The 15,830-nt window shown below is 44.8% G+C and overlaps 1 protein-coding gene across 1 annotated transcript in view; it reads left to right on the top strand.

Moving 5' to 3' along the window:
• si:ch211-122f10.4 (cathepsin A-like) overlaps positions 1-15,071 on the top strand; it is a 54,847-nt gene extending 39,776 nt beyond the window's left edge. Inside the window, exons 6-11 of the mRNA XM_041191802.1 lie at positions 2,120-2,204; positions 4,155-4,301; positions 4,656-4,786; positions 5,005-5,167; positions 6,349-6,438; positions 12,352-15,071. Coding sequence (XP_041047736.1) covers positions 2,120-2,204; positions 4,155-4,301; positions 4,656-4,786; positions 5,005-5,167; positions 6,349-6,438; positions 12,352-12,435 — 700 coding nt within the window. The 3' untranslated portion in view covers positions 12,436-15,071. The remainder of the gene's footprint in view (positions 1-2,119; positions 2,205-4,154; positions 4,302-4,655; positions 4,787-5,004; positions 5,168-6,348; positions 6,439-12,351) is intronic.
• The last annotated feature ends 759 nt before the right edge of the window (positions 15,072-15,830 follow it).

Genomic DNA, 15,830 nt, shown 5'->3' with positions numbered 1-15,830 from the left:
TGATCCAAATATAGGCTGGGTTATGAGGGGGCAAGAGTTCATGAAGTGTGTTCAGGAGAATTTTCTACACCAGTATGTTTCCAGTCCAACAAGAAAGGAACATTTTTCAGCCTCGAGGAAGGTTTATAGTAGAGTTCCCCAGAGGTTGGTTTGAGGACCCCTGTTCTTCCTGATTTATATTAATGACCTAGACCCTGGTGCATAGGGCACCATTTCAAAATTTTTGAATGATATAATACTTGGAAGCATTGTAAACTGTGAGAAGGATAGTGTAGAACTTCAAAAGGACATAGGCAGGTTGATGGAATGGGCCGACAATGGTAGGTGTAATGTAATGCAGAGAAGTGTGAAGTGATTCATTTTGGTAGGAAGGATGTTAAGAGGGAGTATAAAATAAAGGGTTCAACTCTAAAGGGGTTGCAGGAGCAGAGGGACCTGGGGATATACGTGCATAAATCATTGAACATGGCAGGGCAGATTTGAGAATGTGGTTAATAAAGCATACAGCATCCAGGGCTTTATCAATAGGGACATAGAGTACAAAAGCAAGGAAGTTATGTTGAACCTGTATAAAACACTAGTTCAGCCTCAACTGGCATATTGTGTCCACTTTTGGGCACCGCACTTTAGGGAGGATGTGAAGGCTTTAGAGAGGGTGCAGGAAAGATTCATGAGAATGGTTCCAGAGATGAGGGACTTCAGTTATGTAGACCGATTGGAGAAGTTGGGACTGTTCTCCTTGGACAAGAGAAGGTTGAGGGGCGATTTGACAAAGGTATTCAAAATCAAGAGGGGTCTGGACAGGTAAATAGGGAGAAGCTGCTCCCATCACTGGAAGGATCAAGAACCAGAGGAGACAGATTTAAGGTATTCGGCAAAAGGAGCAATGGTGACATGAGAAACATTTAAACAGCAAGTGGTTAAGAGCAGGAATGCATTGCCCAAGAGTGTGGTGACGGTCAATTGAGGCATTGAAGAGGGAATTGGATTATTATCTGAAAAGGAAGAATGTGCGGGGCTGTGGCAGAAAGTGGGGGAGTAGCACTAAGTGAATTTATCCTTCAGAGAGCTGGCACAAACATGATGGGCTGAATGGCCTCCCGTGGTGTAACCATACTATGATTCTGAGATTCAACTTTACTGGTAAGCCTGTTATGAGGCACTTCATCAAACATTTTTTGGCAATTTATGTATGCCACATCAACCGCATTATCCTCATCAACCCTTTGTTACTTTGTTAAAAGGTCAATCAAGTTTGTTAAACCTAATTTTTCATTAACAAATCCATGCTGGCTTTCCTTAATCTACATTTGTCCAAGTGAGCGTTAATTTTGTTCAGAACTATAATTTCTGAAAGCCTTCCCACAACTGAGGTTAAACTGACTAACTTGCAATTGCTCCCTTATTCTCACACCTCTGTTCAAAATAAAGGGTGTAACATTTGCAATTCTCCAGATCTCCATCAACGTCCCTGTATCTAAGGCGGATTGGAAAATTATAGCCAGTGCCTTCCCAATTTCCACCTTTAATTCTTTCAGTAAACAAGGATGCATCCCATCTAGACTTCCTGACTTATCAGCCAAGTACAATCAGCCTTTCTAATATCTCTATCAATTTTCAGCTACCTCCTCTTTCACTATGACTGGTAGTATCTTCTTGTCTACTATTTATATGCCTATAGAAGACTTTTGGATTCCCTCTTGTGTTAGCTGCCAGGCTCTTCTCAGATTCTCTTTGCCTCTCTTATTTTCCTTTTCACTTCCCATCTGAGCTTTCTATATTCAGCCTGATTCTCACTTGTATCATCAACCTGATACCTTTCTTTTTCCGCTTCATCTTATTCTCATCATTGTGGGAGGTCTGGTTTTGTTTGCCCTACATTTTTCCCCCCTTTTTTTTCTTTCCCTCACTACCTTTCCTAAGCACCTTGTGTCCAAGAATATTCAGTACCCAGTCCTGCCCTTTTGTGGAGCCTGGCTTCCGTTATCACCATATAGTAGCTGCAGACTGGGCTTGAAGCGAGGAGACTGAGGGCTGGGATGGGAAGGGGAGGAAATGTCTGAGCACACAAAGGTACAGTCAGACATCATCTATCTTTTTTTCTTCCTAATTCCTTAAGATTGTGGAGCCAACTGAATAGATACTGCTGCAAAGACGGATCCTGCAACTTCTTCAACAACAGCGACAATAACTGCAAAGACTCAGTAGGTTCTCCTTGTTCAATTACCTTCTCCAGCTTGCTTGCTCGCTGTGTGATTCTGCACGCTGTGGATATATGAAAGAAAGACTTGCATTTATATAGCACCTTTCACAGCCTCAGGATATCCCTTTACAGCCAACGAGGTACTTTATGAAGTCTAGCTACAGTTGTAAATGAGGCAGCCAATTTAAGCACAGCAACATCCCACAAACAGCGCGTGATAACCACCAGTTCATCTGTTTTAGTGATGCTGATTAAAGGGAAAAAGGATTGCTTAGGACACTGGGAGAATTCCCCTGCTTTTTGAATTGTGCCGTGGGATCTGTTACACCCAACTGAGAAGGCAGACCGTGCCTTTAATGGCCCTCCTGAAAGATGGCACCTCCAACATTGTAGCACTCCCTCAGTACTGCACTGGAGTGACAGCCAGGATTATGTCCTCAAGTCTGTGAACCGGGACTTGGAAGCCACAACTTTCTGACTCTGAGGTGAAAGTGCTACCCACTGAACCTCGAATGACTGACACTTCTCCATTTCCTAGAGAGGGACAATTGTAACTCAACTCACCCAGCTGAAACTGACTCCCATCAGATCAGGCATCCAATTTTGAACTGGTCAATTTCGGAAACATGCCTGGCCTTAGAGGAGTTGGCTGGTCTCCAGGCTGGTGGAGGTTTCTTCCTCTGGGTGTTTGATCGGGTCAGAATCGAGCTTGGGTGCAATTTCACTTGCCTTTCGGCATTCCTTCTGAAATATGTTATGTATGGACTGTCCCAATCAAGGTGAGGTACTGGACAGTAAAGAAAGACATTTGGAAAGGGGAAACTGCCCGCGGAGGTGTTGAGAGGTCGTTACTTGTGCACTCCAAACCAGGGAATATTTGGTTTCTGCAGCACTCCTTTTTGCTCTTTGAGAGAGCTTTCCAATTAGTTCCCTGTCTTGCCGTTTCTCCACAGCTTGGCAGATTTTTCCCCTTCAATTATTTATCCAATTTCCTTTTGAAGGTTACTATTGAATCTGTTAGTGCGTTTAAGATCATAACTTTTCTTACATAACAAAAGTTAAAGTATCTCATCTACCCTCAGTTCTTTCGCCCATTACCTTAAATCTATGTACACTGGTTCCAATCATCCTGCCAATGGAACAATTTCTCTCTACGCTGACCAATACCTATCAGAATTTTGAAGACCACTATTAAATCTCCCCCTGGCCTTCTCTGCTTCAAAGAAAACAACCCCAGCTTCTCCGATCTCTCTCCACATAACTGGACTCCCTCATCCGTGTTACCATTCTGCTAAACCTCCCTGAAGTGTGGTGCCCACAATTTGACACCATATTCCAGTTGAGGCCTAACCAGTGAATTCTAAATGTATGAATTAAGAAACACTTGCAATGATATAGCGCCTTTCATGACAACAGTACCTCTCAAAGTGCTAACAGCCAGTGAAGTACTTTTGAATTGAAGTCACTGTTATGATGTAGGAGATGTGGCTGTCAGTTTCTATACAATCCCAGAGACAGCAATGTGACTGACCAGATGACCTGTTCTTAATGATGCTGATTGAGGGATAAATATTGGCCAAGACACCGGAGATAAATCATCTGCTCTGCTTCAAATAGTACTATAGGATATGTTCCGTCCACATGAGACAGTTGACTGGTCTCCATTTAATGTCTCACTTAGCACAACTTTCTTGCCTTTGAACTTTCTGCCTCTGTTTATAAAGCTCAGGGTCCCATAATATTTTTTAACATTATCAACTTGTCTTATCAACTTATTCTGCCGTCTTCATAGATTTAAGTATGTGACCGTCAGTTACTTGGAGGTATAATCCTTAGCCCAGATATATGTTCCCAGTTAAAGAGAAAGACAGATGTGGTATAAAGGTGACAAAGTGATGGGTATTTGGGTAGCCTGAGAAAACAGACAGTAAACAAATGATTTTCTTTACAGCTGAAAGAAGTCTTCACAATCATCTACGATAGTGGACTCAACGTATACTCGCTGTACATGGACTGTGCTGGGGGAATACAGGGAAACTTGCGCTTCCTCAGAGACCTCAAGAACCTCTTTCATTTTTACCAGTTTGAAGTAGTGGAGGTACAAACCATCTATTTTCTTTCTGTTTAGAATCCCAAAGGACCAACCACATCTCATTCGCTCCCACTGTATAGAATCCCAATGGATCAAACTCCCTCTATTTATTCTCACTATATACACCAAAGAGCCCAAGCCTTTCCTGTTAACTCCAAATCTAAGAATCCCAGAGGTCCATTCTCCTTCCATATCCTGCTCTCAGTATAGAATATTTCCTCATTATCTGGAGTATCAATATGTTTTATAAATGACCTTACCTATCTTTGTGTTAATCTGGGTTTATTTGTTTTTGCCATGTGTGGATAGTTTATCATGGTACATTTGTGCTGCTGTAAGTCTCTCTCACTCTCTCACCAGAACACAGAAGATTCCAGTAACCTAGATCCTCCATGTATCAATGGTACAGCTCAGAGGACATGGCTAAATCGTGCAGATGTGAGAAAGGCCCTACACATCCCAGAAAATGTCCAGTCCTGGGAACTCTGCAGGTAAGAGACCATGTGGGCAAACCAACAATATTACGTGTTCAAAGCACCCCTTCAATCGGATGCCTTGGTTTAATCCCATTGCTTAATAGAAATCTGCCCTATCAAATACTTCTTAAAATTTTTAAACACCTTGACAGATCACCCTCACCCTTCTAAACTTTAGAACTGTTTTCATGTACTTATTCTAACCTAAGCTAAACCATTTCCTCCACTTGCAGTGAAGTGGTTGGTGAAAACTACCAACGTATCTACAGCACCATGCAAGACTTCTACCTGCAGCTGCTCAGCAAGGGTCTCCGTGTGCTGGTCTACAATGGTGACACTGACATGGCCTGTAACTTCCTGGGTGATAAATGGTTTGTGCAGTCACTGAATCAGCAGGTACGTAGGATAGCTCTTGATACTCGGACTGGAGCTGAGATATACCGCATGTTTTGATTTTCAAAGCTCCGTTACCCTGTAAACTTTCCAAGTTGTAATATTATTACTGTCACATTTTGTGCTCAGTTGGGCAGCTGATCCAGCCACAAGTATAGAGGCAGTGGAGATGTTCGTAGTTCAGGAAGGGGCAGATAGGTGGGAGTTTCCCTGCTGCTGATCACTGACCCCTGCTGGAAAGTGTGTGGGTGGATGTGGGGTGAGGCTGGGATCAATGATGAAAAGTCTGCTGAAGATTTCGGTTTCTAATTCATTCACAGGAAGTGGGTGTCACTGGCTAGGCCAGCTTTTATTGTCCATCCCTAATTGCCTTTGAGAAGGTGGTGGTGAGCTGTGCCTTGAACCGCTGCAGTCCATGCGGTGTAGGTACACCCACAGTGCTGTTAGGGAGGGAGTTCCAGGATTTTGACCCAGCGACAGTGAAGGAACGGTGATATGGTTCCAAGTTAGAATGATGTGTGGCTTGGAAAGGATCTTGCAGGTGGTGGTGTTCCCATGCATCTGCTGCTCTTGACCTTCTAGGTGGTAGAGGTCGTAGATTTGGAAGGTGCTGTCGAAGGAGCCTTGGTGAGTTGCTGCAGTGCATCTTGTAGAAGGTACACACTACTGCTGCTTTGTGCCTATGGTGGAGGGAGTGAATGTTTAAAGTGGTGGATGAGTTTATTTCTCCTCGATGGTGTTGACATATTCATCAAATGAAGGATGATGGTCTTTGGAAAGATGCTAGGTCCGTACGACTGAACTGAAGCAAGGATCAGCAACTTCGGGTGGAGGGTGGGGAGAGTGTGGTCAACATTCTAGTTAAATCTGTTTGTACCTTGCAGATGGGAACTTGTTGTGGTCCCAGATACTGAGTGCCTGGCCCTGACATGAGTCAACACTCCAATGTCCTATCTATATGAAAGGCCAATAGCATTTCTCTAACAATCTGTTGAACTGCCCCTATCACACTGCTGGGCAGATTCCGAGACACTGGGATAACAATGTATCTTGCAGCTCATTAATGTGGGAAATATAATCTCCAGCCTGTGTGGAGGCTTTGAACTTCAGTAAGAGCTGAGCTACGGGTGTGTCATTCCCAATGAATAATTAATTAACTGACTAACTGACTGTTTCACCACCAGAAAACCTTGGACTACCAACCATGGATTTACAATAAACAGATCGCAGGGTTCTACGAGCAGTATGGGAACCTTACCTTCCTGACTGTCAAGGTAACTCCTTCTTTATGTTGCTTTTCCCTTAGACCTAATGTAGAACCATGTGTGTAATTGTGGAATCTTTTTTATTCATTCACGGGATTGTGGGCTTCACTGGCTGGATCAACATTTATTGCACATCCCTAGTTGCCCCTAAAGGTGGTGGTGAGCTGCCTCCTTGAACCACTGCAGTCCATGTGGTGTAGGTACACCCACAGTGCTGTTTGGGATGGAGTTCCCGGATTTTGACCCAGTGACAGTGAAGGAACAGCAATATATTTCCAAGTCAGGCTGGTGAGTGGCTTGGAGGGGAACTTCCAGGTGATGGTGTTCCCATGTATCTGCTGCCCTTGTCCTTCTGTATTGTAGCTGTCGTAGGTTTGGAAGGGCTGTCTAAGGAGTCTTGGTGAATTCCTGCAGTGTATCTTGTAGATGGTACACACTGCTGCTATTGTGCATCAGTGGTGGAGGGAGTGAATGTTTGTGGATGGGGTGCCAATTAAGTGGGCTTTGTCCTGGATGGTGTCGAGCTTTTTGAGTAATGTTGGGGCTGCAGTCATCCAGGCAAGTGACATCCACACCCGACTAGATGGTGGACAGGCTTTGGGGAGTCAGGAGATGAGTTACTCATCACAGGATTCCTAGCCTTTGAACTACTCTGGTAGCCACAGCATTTATATGGCTAGTCCAGTTCAGTTTCTGGTCAGTGGTAACCCCCAGGATGTTGATGGTGAGGAATTTAGTGATTGTAATGCTATTGAATGTCAAGGGGTGACGGTTAGATTCTCTCTTGTTGGAGGTGGTCATTGCCTGACACTTGTGTGATGTGAGTGTTACTTGTCACTTGTCAGCCCAAGCCTAGATATTGTCCAGGCCTTGCTGCATTTGGTCATGGACTGCTTCAGTATCTGAGGAGTCATGAATGGTGCTGAACATTGTGCAATCATCAGCGAACATCCCCACTTCTCACCTTATGATGGAAGGAAGGTCGTTGATGAAGCAGCACTACCCTGAGGAACTCCTACAGAGATGTCCCGGAACTGAGATGACTGACCTCCAACAACCACAGCCATCTTCTTTTGTGCTAGGTATGACTCCAACCAGTGGAGAACTTTCCCCCTGATTCCCATTGACTCCAGTTTTGTTAAGGTTTCTGGATGCCACACTCAAATGCGGCCTTGATGTCTCACTTCACCTTGGGAGTTCAGCTTTTTTTGTCCATGTTTGATCCAAGGCTGTAATGAGGTCAGCAGCTGAGTGGGCCTGGCGTCAGTAAGCAGGTTATTGCTAAGCAAGAGCCACTTGATAGCACTATTGATGACCCCTTCCATCACTTTACTGATGATGGAGAGTAGACTGATGGGGTGGTTATTGGCTGGGTTAGGTTTGCCCTGCTTTATGTGTACAGGCCACACCTGGGCTATTTTCCACATAGCCGGGAAGATGCCAGTGTTGTAACTATACCGGAACAGCTTGGTTAGGGGTGCAGCAAGTTCTGGAGCACAAGTCTTCTGCACCTACAGTGACAATAGCAACAAAAGTGTAACATAAGACAAGACACACTGATCACAGGTCACTGAATGAAGCAGAGTGATTACTGCACTTAGGCTAATCTGAGAAAGAAAGACTTGCATTTATTTATGAAGTTCCTTTCTCAGCCTCTGTGTCCCCCAAGAATTTAAAGTTTTAAGAATTGATCCAGCAACAGTATGGAAGAGAGTTCCCAACTTCTACCACTCTTGGTGAGTAGAAATGTTTCCTAGTTTCACTCCTGAAAGATCTGACTCCATCTTCAGATCGCTCCCCAGTACTTGACTCCGCAACAAGAAATGTTTCTTTTTATTTATGCTGAATATCCTGAAAACTTTATTAAGTCATCCCTCAACCTTCTAGATTCCAGGGAATACTAAAGTTAAGGTCGGCAATTTTGTGCAAGTGAGAATTCTGAGTAGGTGGGGAAGGGGTGCTGCTTTTTATCCTTTTTGCTTTACCTCCAGTGGTTGGTTAGTGTTCCCCTTTTGTCTCCAAACTAGGGGACTGTAACTTGATATTTAACTCATTGTAACTAGCTATTGACCCAGTAAGTAAATAGGGTTAGACGGACATAGCCGCCAGGTGGAGTGCCATAACTGCAATACATGGGATGAATGGTCAGTGCCAGGAGAGTGTGACTGCGAGCCAGGTAGGTATGGGAAATCCAGCATGTGTTGATGGTGGAGCTTCAGTCCTTGACCATTACCAACAGGTCTGAAGTGCTTGCTGCCTCCATGAATGAGAACAAGGACTGCAGAGTGACTGGGCAAACTGACAATGGCACCATAGTATAATAAGCCATTTAAGTCAGGGGAGTGAAAAAGAACGTGATAGTGGAAGGGGACAGTATAGTCAGGGGATAGATACTGTTCTCAGTAGCTGTGAATGGGAGGTCCCAAGGTTGCTTGCCCAATGCCAGGGTTTGGGCCATCTCTTTGCAGCTGGAGGAGGAGGATCCTGTTGCCATAGTCCCTGTAGGAAACAACAATATACATAGAACTGGGAATGATATTCTGCTGAGAGAGTTTGAGGAGTTAAAGTCCAAATTAAAATGCAGAACCTCAAAGGTAGTAATTTCTGGTTTGTTAAAACTGGTCAATGTGCCAATTGGCATAGGGTCAAGCAGATTAGAAAATTAAACACGTGGCTCAAAGAATGATGTGTGAAGAATGGATTTTGATTCATGGGGAACTGACATCGCCGTCAGCTGTCCTTCGATTCGAGGATGGCATGTTGATTACGGCTGAAACATCATGAGGCTTTCATTTATACAACTCCTGGCAGTGCATCCAAATCCTATTCTGGATGGCAAAACTAACTCCACGGATACAAGGGTCATTGTCAGCCTTTGCTCTGCAGTAGAAGGTATGTCCCTTGCTTGTTTCTTCAGCTGCCCTTCCCCAGGAAGGCGGGTCACACTGAGGGCAGCGATGTCAATTTAGAATCTTTCAGACTCTTGAGATTACCCATGAGTGCCCTAAAATTCTGTGTTGCAAAATTTGAAGTTTTCTTTTTTTTTGACCACAAAAATGGTGATCCTGCAGGATGGTGTTCCCCAGCCAGGAGAAAGTGGGTCAGTCTATTTTTAAGGCACCTTTTCCAGCCCCTTCCCCGTTTGAGGTGAGAAGAAGGTATCCTGAAGAGGTCCTCTCTGTTACAGATGCTGCTGCCCAAAGACATCTCTGTCCCAACACAGGTGACCAATGACCTTCATCCATCTTCCACCTGTGTGCAGATTCTTGACTAGGGTCTCCCAGGTTTACAGCCCTGTCCCTGTCACCAATTCTCCATCACCAGTGATCTTGGCAAATAGACCCTGGTAGAAGCCTGCTTGTGACTTTGTTTAATGTGGGGACTTGGGGCGTCATAATTGTCCACACAATTTTGACAGATTGGTGGTCAGATTCTGTGATGTGTCGAGCCATGATGACTGGGACCACTTTTCTGCTGCGGCTGCCTTCTGCCTTTTGCAGCCAGTGAGATGCACAGTCTTCCTTCGCCTGCTCTGCCATTGAGAAGTTTTTGGACAGCCCTTTGTCTGGCACCTCCTCCCCCACCCTTGCTGCCACGGACGGCCCTGCCAGGAACAAGGAGCTCCTCACCGCATCACTCAAGGGCACACGAGCCTCGCCACCATATCAAGGTGGTGAACCCCGGAGGGTCATTGGCATCAGTATTGGGGAAAGAGGGAGCTGTTTTGGTGGAATTGGCTCCACTTAAACTAGGCTGGGACAAGTATTCTGGTGAATCATGCAACTAGGGCTGAGTGTAGGGCTTTAAACTAAAAGGTGGGGGAGACATCAGGTGCCATAAAATGGCGAGATTTCTGAGGAAACAATGGGGCCAGAAAATGGTGAGGTTTGGGAGGAGAGAATGGAGCAAGGCTGGAACCAGTCTGTTGATTCAGGCTCACATTCAAAAACAGATTCAAAAAAAAATTCAAAGCGTGACATCACAGGGAGCAGGTTAGTGATTGGTGAGTGAGTATTTCTTATTTATCTGATCTAAACTAAGAAATTTAAATCAGGGTGAGTCGAACATAAATTGAAATAATAAGTATATAAGCACAAACAAGATTAGAGGCATTAATTAAAAACTTTAAGAAAATAATTAATTACTTAATTAAATACAATAAGGATGGCAGGGTGGGTGATGTGTTGCAGCTGCAGTATGTGGGACTCATGACACCATTATGATCCATGACAGCCACACCTGCAGTAAGTGTCTTGTGGCTCGAAGAGCTTTGGCTCCGAGTCATTGAGCCGGAGGTCGAGCGAGAAACACTGCGATGCATCAGAAAGGAGGAAACTTACCTGGACGCTTTGATCCGGAACCCCTCAGGCTAGGGTTGTCTGATTTGGTCCATTGTCAGGGACAGGAGAGTGTGACTGCGAGTGGGACAGGTGTGGGTATTGAGAAGGTAGCCTCAGACTTTGCAATTGTCCAACAGGTTCAAGGCTCTTGCAGCCTGTATGGATGAGAGGGGGGAACTGCAGGATGGATGACCAAACTGACCGTGGCCCAGGAAGCCTCTCAAGTAGGGGGGATAAATAAGAATGTTGTGGTAGTAGGGGACAGAATAGTCAGGGGCATAGATCACTTCTAAGTAGCCAAGAGTGAGAATCCAGAAGGCAGTCTGCCTAGTGCCAGAGCTCAGGACATCTACTCGGGGCTAGAGAGGAACTTGAGGGGGAGGATCCAGTTGGTGCATTCCACGTAGGAATGACATAGATAGGCCTAGAAAAGAAGTTCTGCATAGGGAGTATGAGCAGCTCAGGGCAATATTTAAAAAGTAGAACCTCCAAGATAATATCTCTGTATTTTTACCTAAGCCATGAGCAAATTAGGGTAAGGTAAATAAGATTAGAGAGTTAAATGTGTCACTGAAAGATTGGTGAGGGAGAAATGGGTTTTGATTTGTGGGGCACTGGCACCAGTACTTGGGAAAGTGGGAGCTATACCTTTGGGATGGTCTTCATCTGAACCATGCTGGTACTAGTGTTCTGGAGAGTCTTATAACTAGGGCAGTAGAGAGGGCTTTAAACTAAATAGTGGGGTGAGAGATCATGTGAGGGAAGATGTGGTAAATTGAAGGGACAGGATAGGGCAAGAGAGGAAGATAGCATTAAGGCTGATGTTGATCATGGGGCTCCTACTCAGTCTTAAATCCTTGTCTATTTCCCATGAAGTCTCTGCTGCCTACTTGCCTCTCGTTATATCCTCTTACTATTTCATCACTAATCGTTCCCCTTTCCCATATCTTTCCTGTAGACATTATAACCAGGCATATTTATATCTCCTGACTGACTGTCTTTTAGCCATGTACAGTAATGGCTATCATGTCATATGTTCAAGTTGAATTTGGGACTGTAATTAATTCAATTGTTCCCTATACTCCATGCATTTCTATAATAAATGCCACACTCCCTAACCTGTCCTTTTTGCTCTAATGTTTTACTCACACTTTTATTTTCTCCAGATTTAGTTACTTCGCATCGTTTAATTTTCCCTTTGCCTGTGGTGCTGAAAGCACAATTTCTGGTGTTTCTCTACTCAATTCTTTTCTGTTGGTTTTTTTAAAAAAAACTGTTATAGATACTAACCCAAGCCCTGTGATAATTCCCCACCCCAATCTTGCACTGACTCCTGTGATACTGCACCCTGCAGTCTATTTTAATTCATTCTGGGGTCTGGGGCTTCGCTGGCAATGTTGCCATTTATTGTCCATCCCTAGTTGGTGCCTAGCGACCAACCTCCTTGAACACTGGTTATAATGGGCTGTTTTTAGTTCAGAATGAGAAACGGGATCAGAATGGAATTGGTGTGTGGAGTCGAAATTACCAGGGTGATAGTGATGTCCATTGATCCTAACTCTTCACATTCTATCTTCCTCAGGGAGCTGGACACATGGTACCACAGTGGGCACCAGCACAAGCCTTGAAGATGTTTGAATCCTTCCTCTCCAACTCTCCATACTGATGGGGCCACCGTCTTGCCCTCAGCTCGTTGCCTTGCTAGCTTGTTGCCTTATCATCCAATTGTTAAATTTTTCTCTCTCTCTCACACAAAATGGGATTTTTATTGAAGCACAGGGACCAAAGCAAATTGCACCAATCTGAGCCAAATGAAACCAAACCAACAATATCTCAGAAGAGAGACTAGATCAGAACAAATACCAACGCTAGCTGGAGAAGAGCTGCTATCAATAATTTGAGATTTGTCTTCCATGAAATTGAAGGAGGAGGAAGGAGCCTGCATTTTAATTGGTTGCAATTGTGCCTATATTCCAGAAGAAACAAGGCCTGAGCAGTGGGGGTCTGTCCTGGGTTTGCATTTCCTCTGCACATGGAATTGAACCAACAGTATCAAATCACAGCTTCAATCAGAGAGAACAGGAGGGACTGACTACCCCATGGCTTTTTAAATATAGGGGTTAGTGGGCTCAACCTGCCATATTCACTGACAGGGAATGCATTCAATATGGGCACTCCGAGGTGTCCTAATGCTGTTAAAGTGACCCTGGTCAGTGTTCCTGGAAATTCTCTCTCTCTCCCTCTCTCTCGGGGAGACTCACCATCTCTGGTTGACTAGGATATGGGCAGCTCGCCCAAAGCCAGAAACAAAATATTGGACCCAGTGTAATGACCAGTAGGAAAAAATAAATCTTCCCCCAGAGGAAGATTTAGAACCTCCCACATCATACTTAGGTTACTCTGGGTAATGGTTTTACCACCAGAGGCAATCGTATCTATGAAATGGGGTATTAACATGTCCTTGGAATCAGGCTGCTCCTCAGAGCCCAGTGGAAACCCTTGGACAGGGAGGCCCCTTTAGCAGTGTCTGGAACAGGGCCCTGCACACATGGAGTGTCCTCCCCCCACCCAGCCTAGTTCAGCTAAGTTTGGTGCTTTTGCTATATTGAGATAAAAATCCCATTTCGGAATGTGGCTTTTTTTAATGTTGAGATTGCTAATCATTGGAATGTCCAAAACATTCAGTTCCCTGAGGGAGCTTTTTAATCAATTTTTTAAGATAATTGTGATTTTTACTAAAGGTCAGAGACCACTGAATAAATTCAATAACTTTATCTCCTCCAGAAAGGGACTGAATCTTTCAGTTTCCTTTAGATGGGTTTCTGCCAGGATCCTTACACTTGAGTCATGACGTGTGGCAAGTTTTGAGAGCGAAAGGTAACTTTGGACCTATAGTTCCCAAAGCGCTCCATAGCTGGTCTTTTCACTTGGCCTCTGGGTCTATTATAGACTCATTGATAGAGACTGATTGCTGATTATTATATCATGGGACCAGCAGGATGGTAGGTGAACTGGATGCATCATAGTCATTTTCAGTCCAGCAACCTCTGCTTAATTTGTCAATCTTACTTTAACAAGCGGGTCATAGTTTCAGGAGGAGGTAAAGTTGAAAGATTACCTGTGTTGGGTTTGATGTTAGTTATTTTTAGAGGGTTGCTGAAGCCCTCAGCTGCCTTTTGCTGCTTTTATTACACGTTCTTCCATGCTGCTGAATAAAACAGCTGTGTTCAGCTTTCTGTGAAGGGCTGAGGGCTCCCTCGGAGCCTCCCACTGAGGGGGCGAGGGCCCCTTCACCAGGACCTCCCTCTGAGGGGGCGAGAGCCCCTTCACCAGGACCTCCCTCTGAGGGGGCGAGGGCCCCTTCACCAGGACCTCCCTCTGAGGGGGCGAGGGCCCCTTCACCAGGACTTCCCTCTGAGGGGGCGAGGGCCCCTTCACCAGGACCTCCCTCTGAGGGAGGGAGGGCCCCTTCACCAGGACCTCCCTCTGAGGAGGCAAGGGCCCCTGGGAGCTCACAAGGAGGGAATGAGATGCCTGAGCTGGGTATTGAGCTTCATATCCACTTTCAAGCACTCCCACGTCTGTGGGCAGCCATTGAGATAAGACTGGGGAGACAGTGGAGGCAGTTCCCTGGGTCAGCTCTAGGGCTCCTCACCACCCTCTTGATGGTCAAAAGCTGGGAGAAGTTTCACTAAGCTGCCCTTTCACTTGAAGCTGGAGGAAAGCCACATACTGAATTAAAGAAAGAAAACCACTTTTTTATGAGGATAATTTGTTTTTAAAAATTGTTTTATTTCCCCTCTGCACTGTGTCTAACGCTGATTCCTCATTTGTAAAATGTCTTCCTGTTAATTGCATTGAGCTTTAGGTTCTCTGCTCAAACTTAGTCATTGCAACAACTCAGGAAAGAGAACTCCAAGGCCTGTTTGCCTACACTGGGAGTTAGCTTATCCCCCTGAGTCAACCCTGCAGTGCTAACCGTCAGAGGGTTGAGGGGGAGATGTCAGGCTTGGCTGCAGCACTGAAGTGAGCTGTACTGTGAAACACATCCACACATCCAACATCAGAGCGACAGGAACACTGAGCTCTGCATCACATCCTCTGTCTGCATCCACACATACACACCCAGCTTCAGTGACCTTTGATGCTGCTGCTGATGTTTTGTATTGTATTTAATTCTTTAAACTGATAGTTACATAGGATTGGTACATGCTGCAGAGCCCCAACACATGTGTTGGGGTGTGAGGCAGAACAGGAAATTCTGAAGCACAATGACACTTCAAATAAATGATCTAAACTCTGTTTCATTCTGTCTCTGTGTGTATGGATCGGGAAGCGTTGCCACCATTCCAGGATAGACCTGGACTTGCCAGGAATTACGAACATACAAACATATAAAATAGGAACAGAAATAGGCCATTCAGCCCCTTGAGCCTGCTCCACCATTCACTAAGATTATGGCTGATCTAATTGTATTTCTAATTTCACATTCCCATCTACCCCTGATAACCTTTGATTCCCTCGTCTAACAAGAATGTATCTAAGTCCACCTTTAAAGATATTCTGTGACCCTGCGTCCACTGCCTTCTGAGGCAGAGAATTCCAAATGAATTGAAGATTAATCTGCAATACAATAGGGACATTAAACAAAACTCTGTGTTTATTCAGTCTCTGAACACTCCTGTTTATTCTTAAAAATATTGGAGAGAGGTTGAATGACAGTCAAAGTCCTCCAAATGGGCAGTGGAGATTCTCGTTGATTTCTGTTGGGTTTGGAGGGAGACTTGACCCTGAGACTGGTCAACTCTGTTGACCAGTGGTAGGATTGTGTGGGTGTGGATGACAGAGGTGTGAGGTCGTGTGTTGAATGAACCCTCCAGTAATAGGTTAAATTGGGAATGTACCTGCTGGAGAGGTGGGGAGAGGAATATGGGTCCTCCACCTCTACTTTCAACTTAGCTCATTCACTGCCTCCTGGTGTCTATATCACACACCTCCCCCCTCCCCCCTTTGTAAAGCAACAGATGGTGTGTGAGATCTCCATACAACTGAAAAATAGCC

This window comes from Carcharodon carcharias, chromosome 7 (assembly GCF_017639515.1).
Source record: "Carcharodon carcharias isolate sCarCar2 chromosome 7, sCarCar2.pri, whole genome shotgun sequence".
Taxonomy (NCBI): domain Eukaryota; kingdom Metazoa; phylum Chordata; class Chondrichthyes; order Lamniformes; family Lamnidae; genus Carcharodon; species Carcharodon carcharias.
Note: the sequence above shows the minus strand (reverse complement) of the source record. Positions and strands in the feature narration are given on the sequence as shown.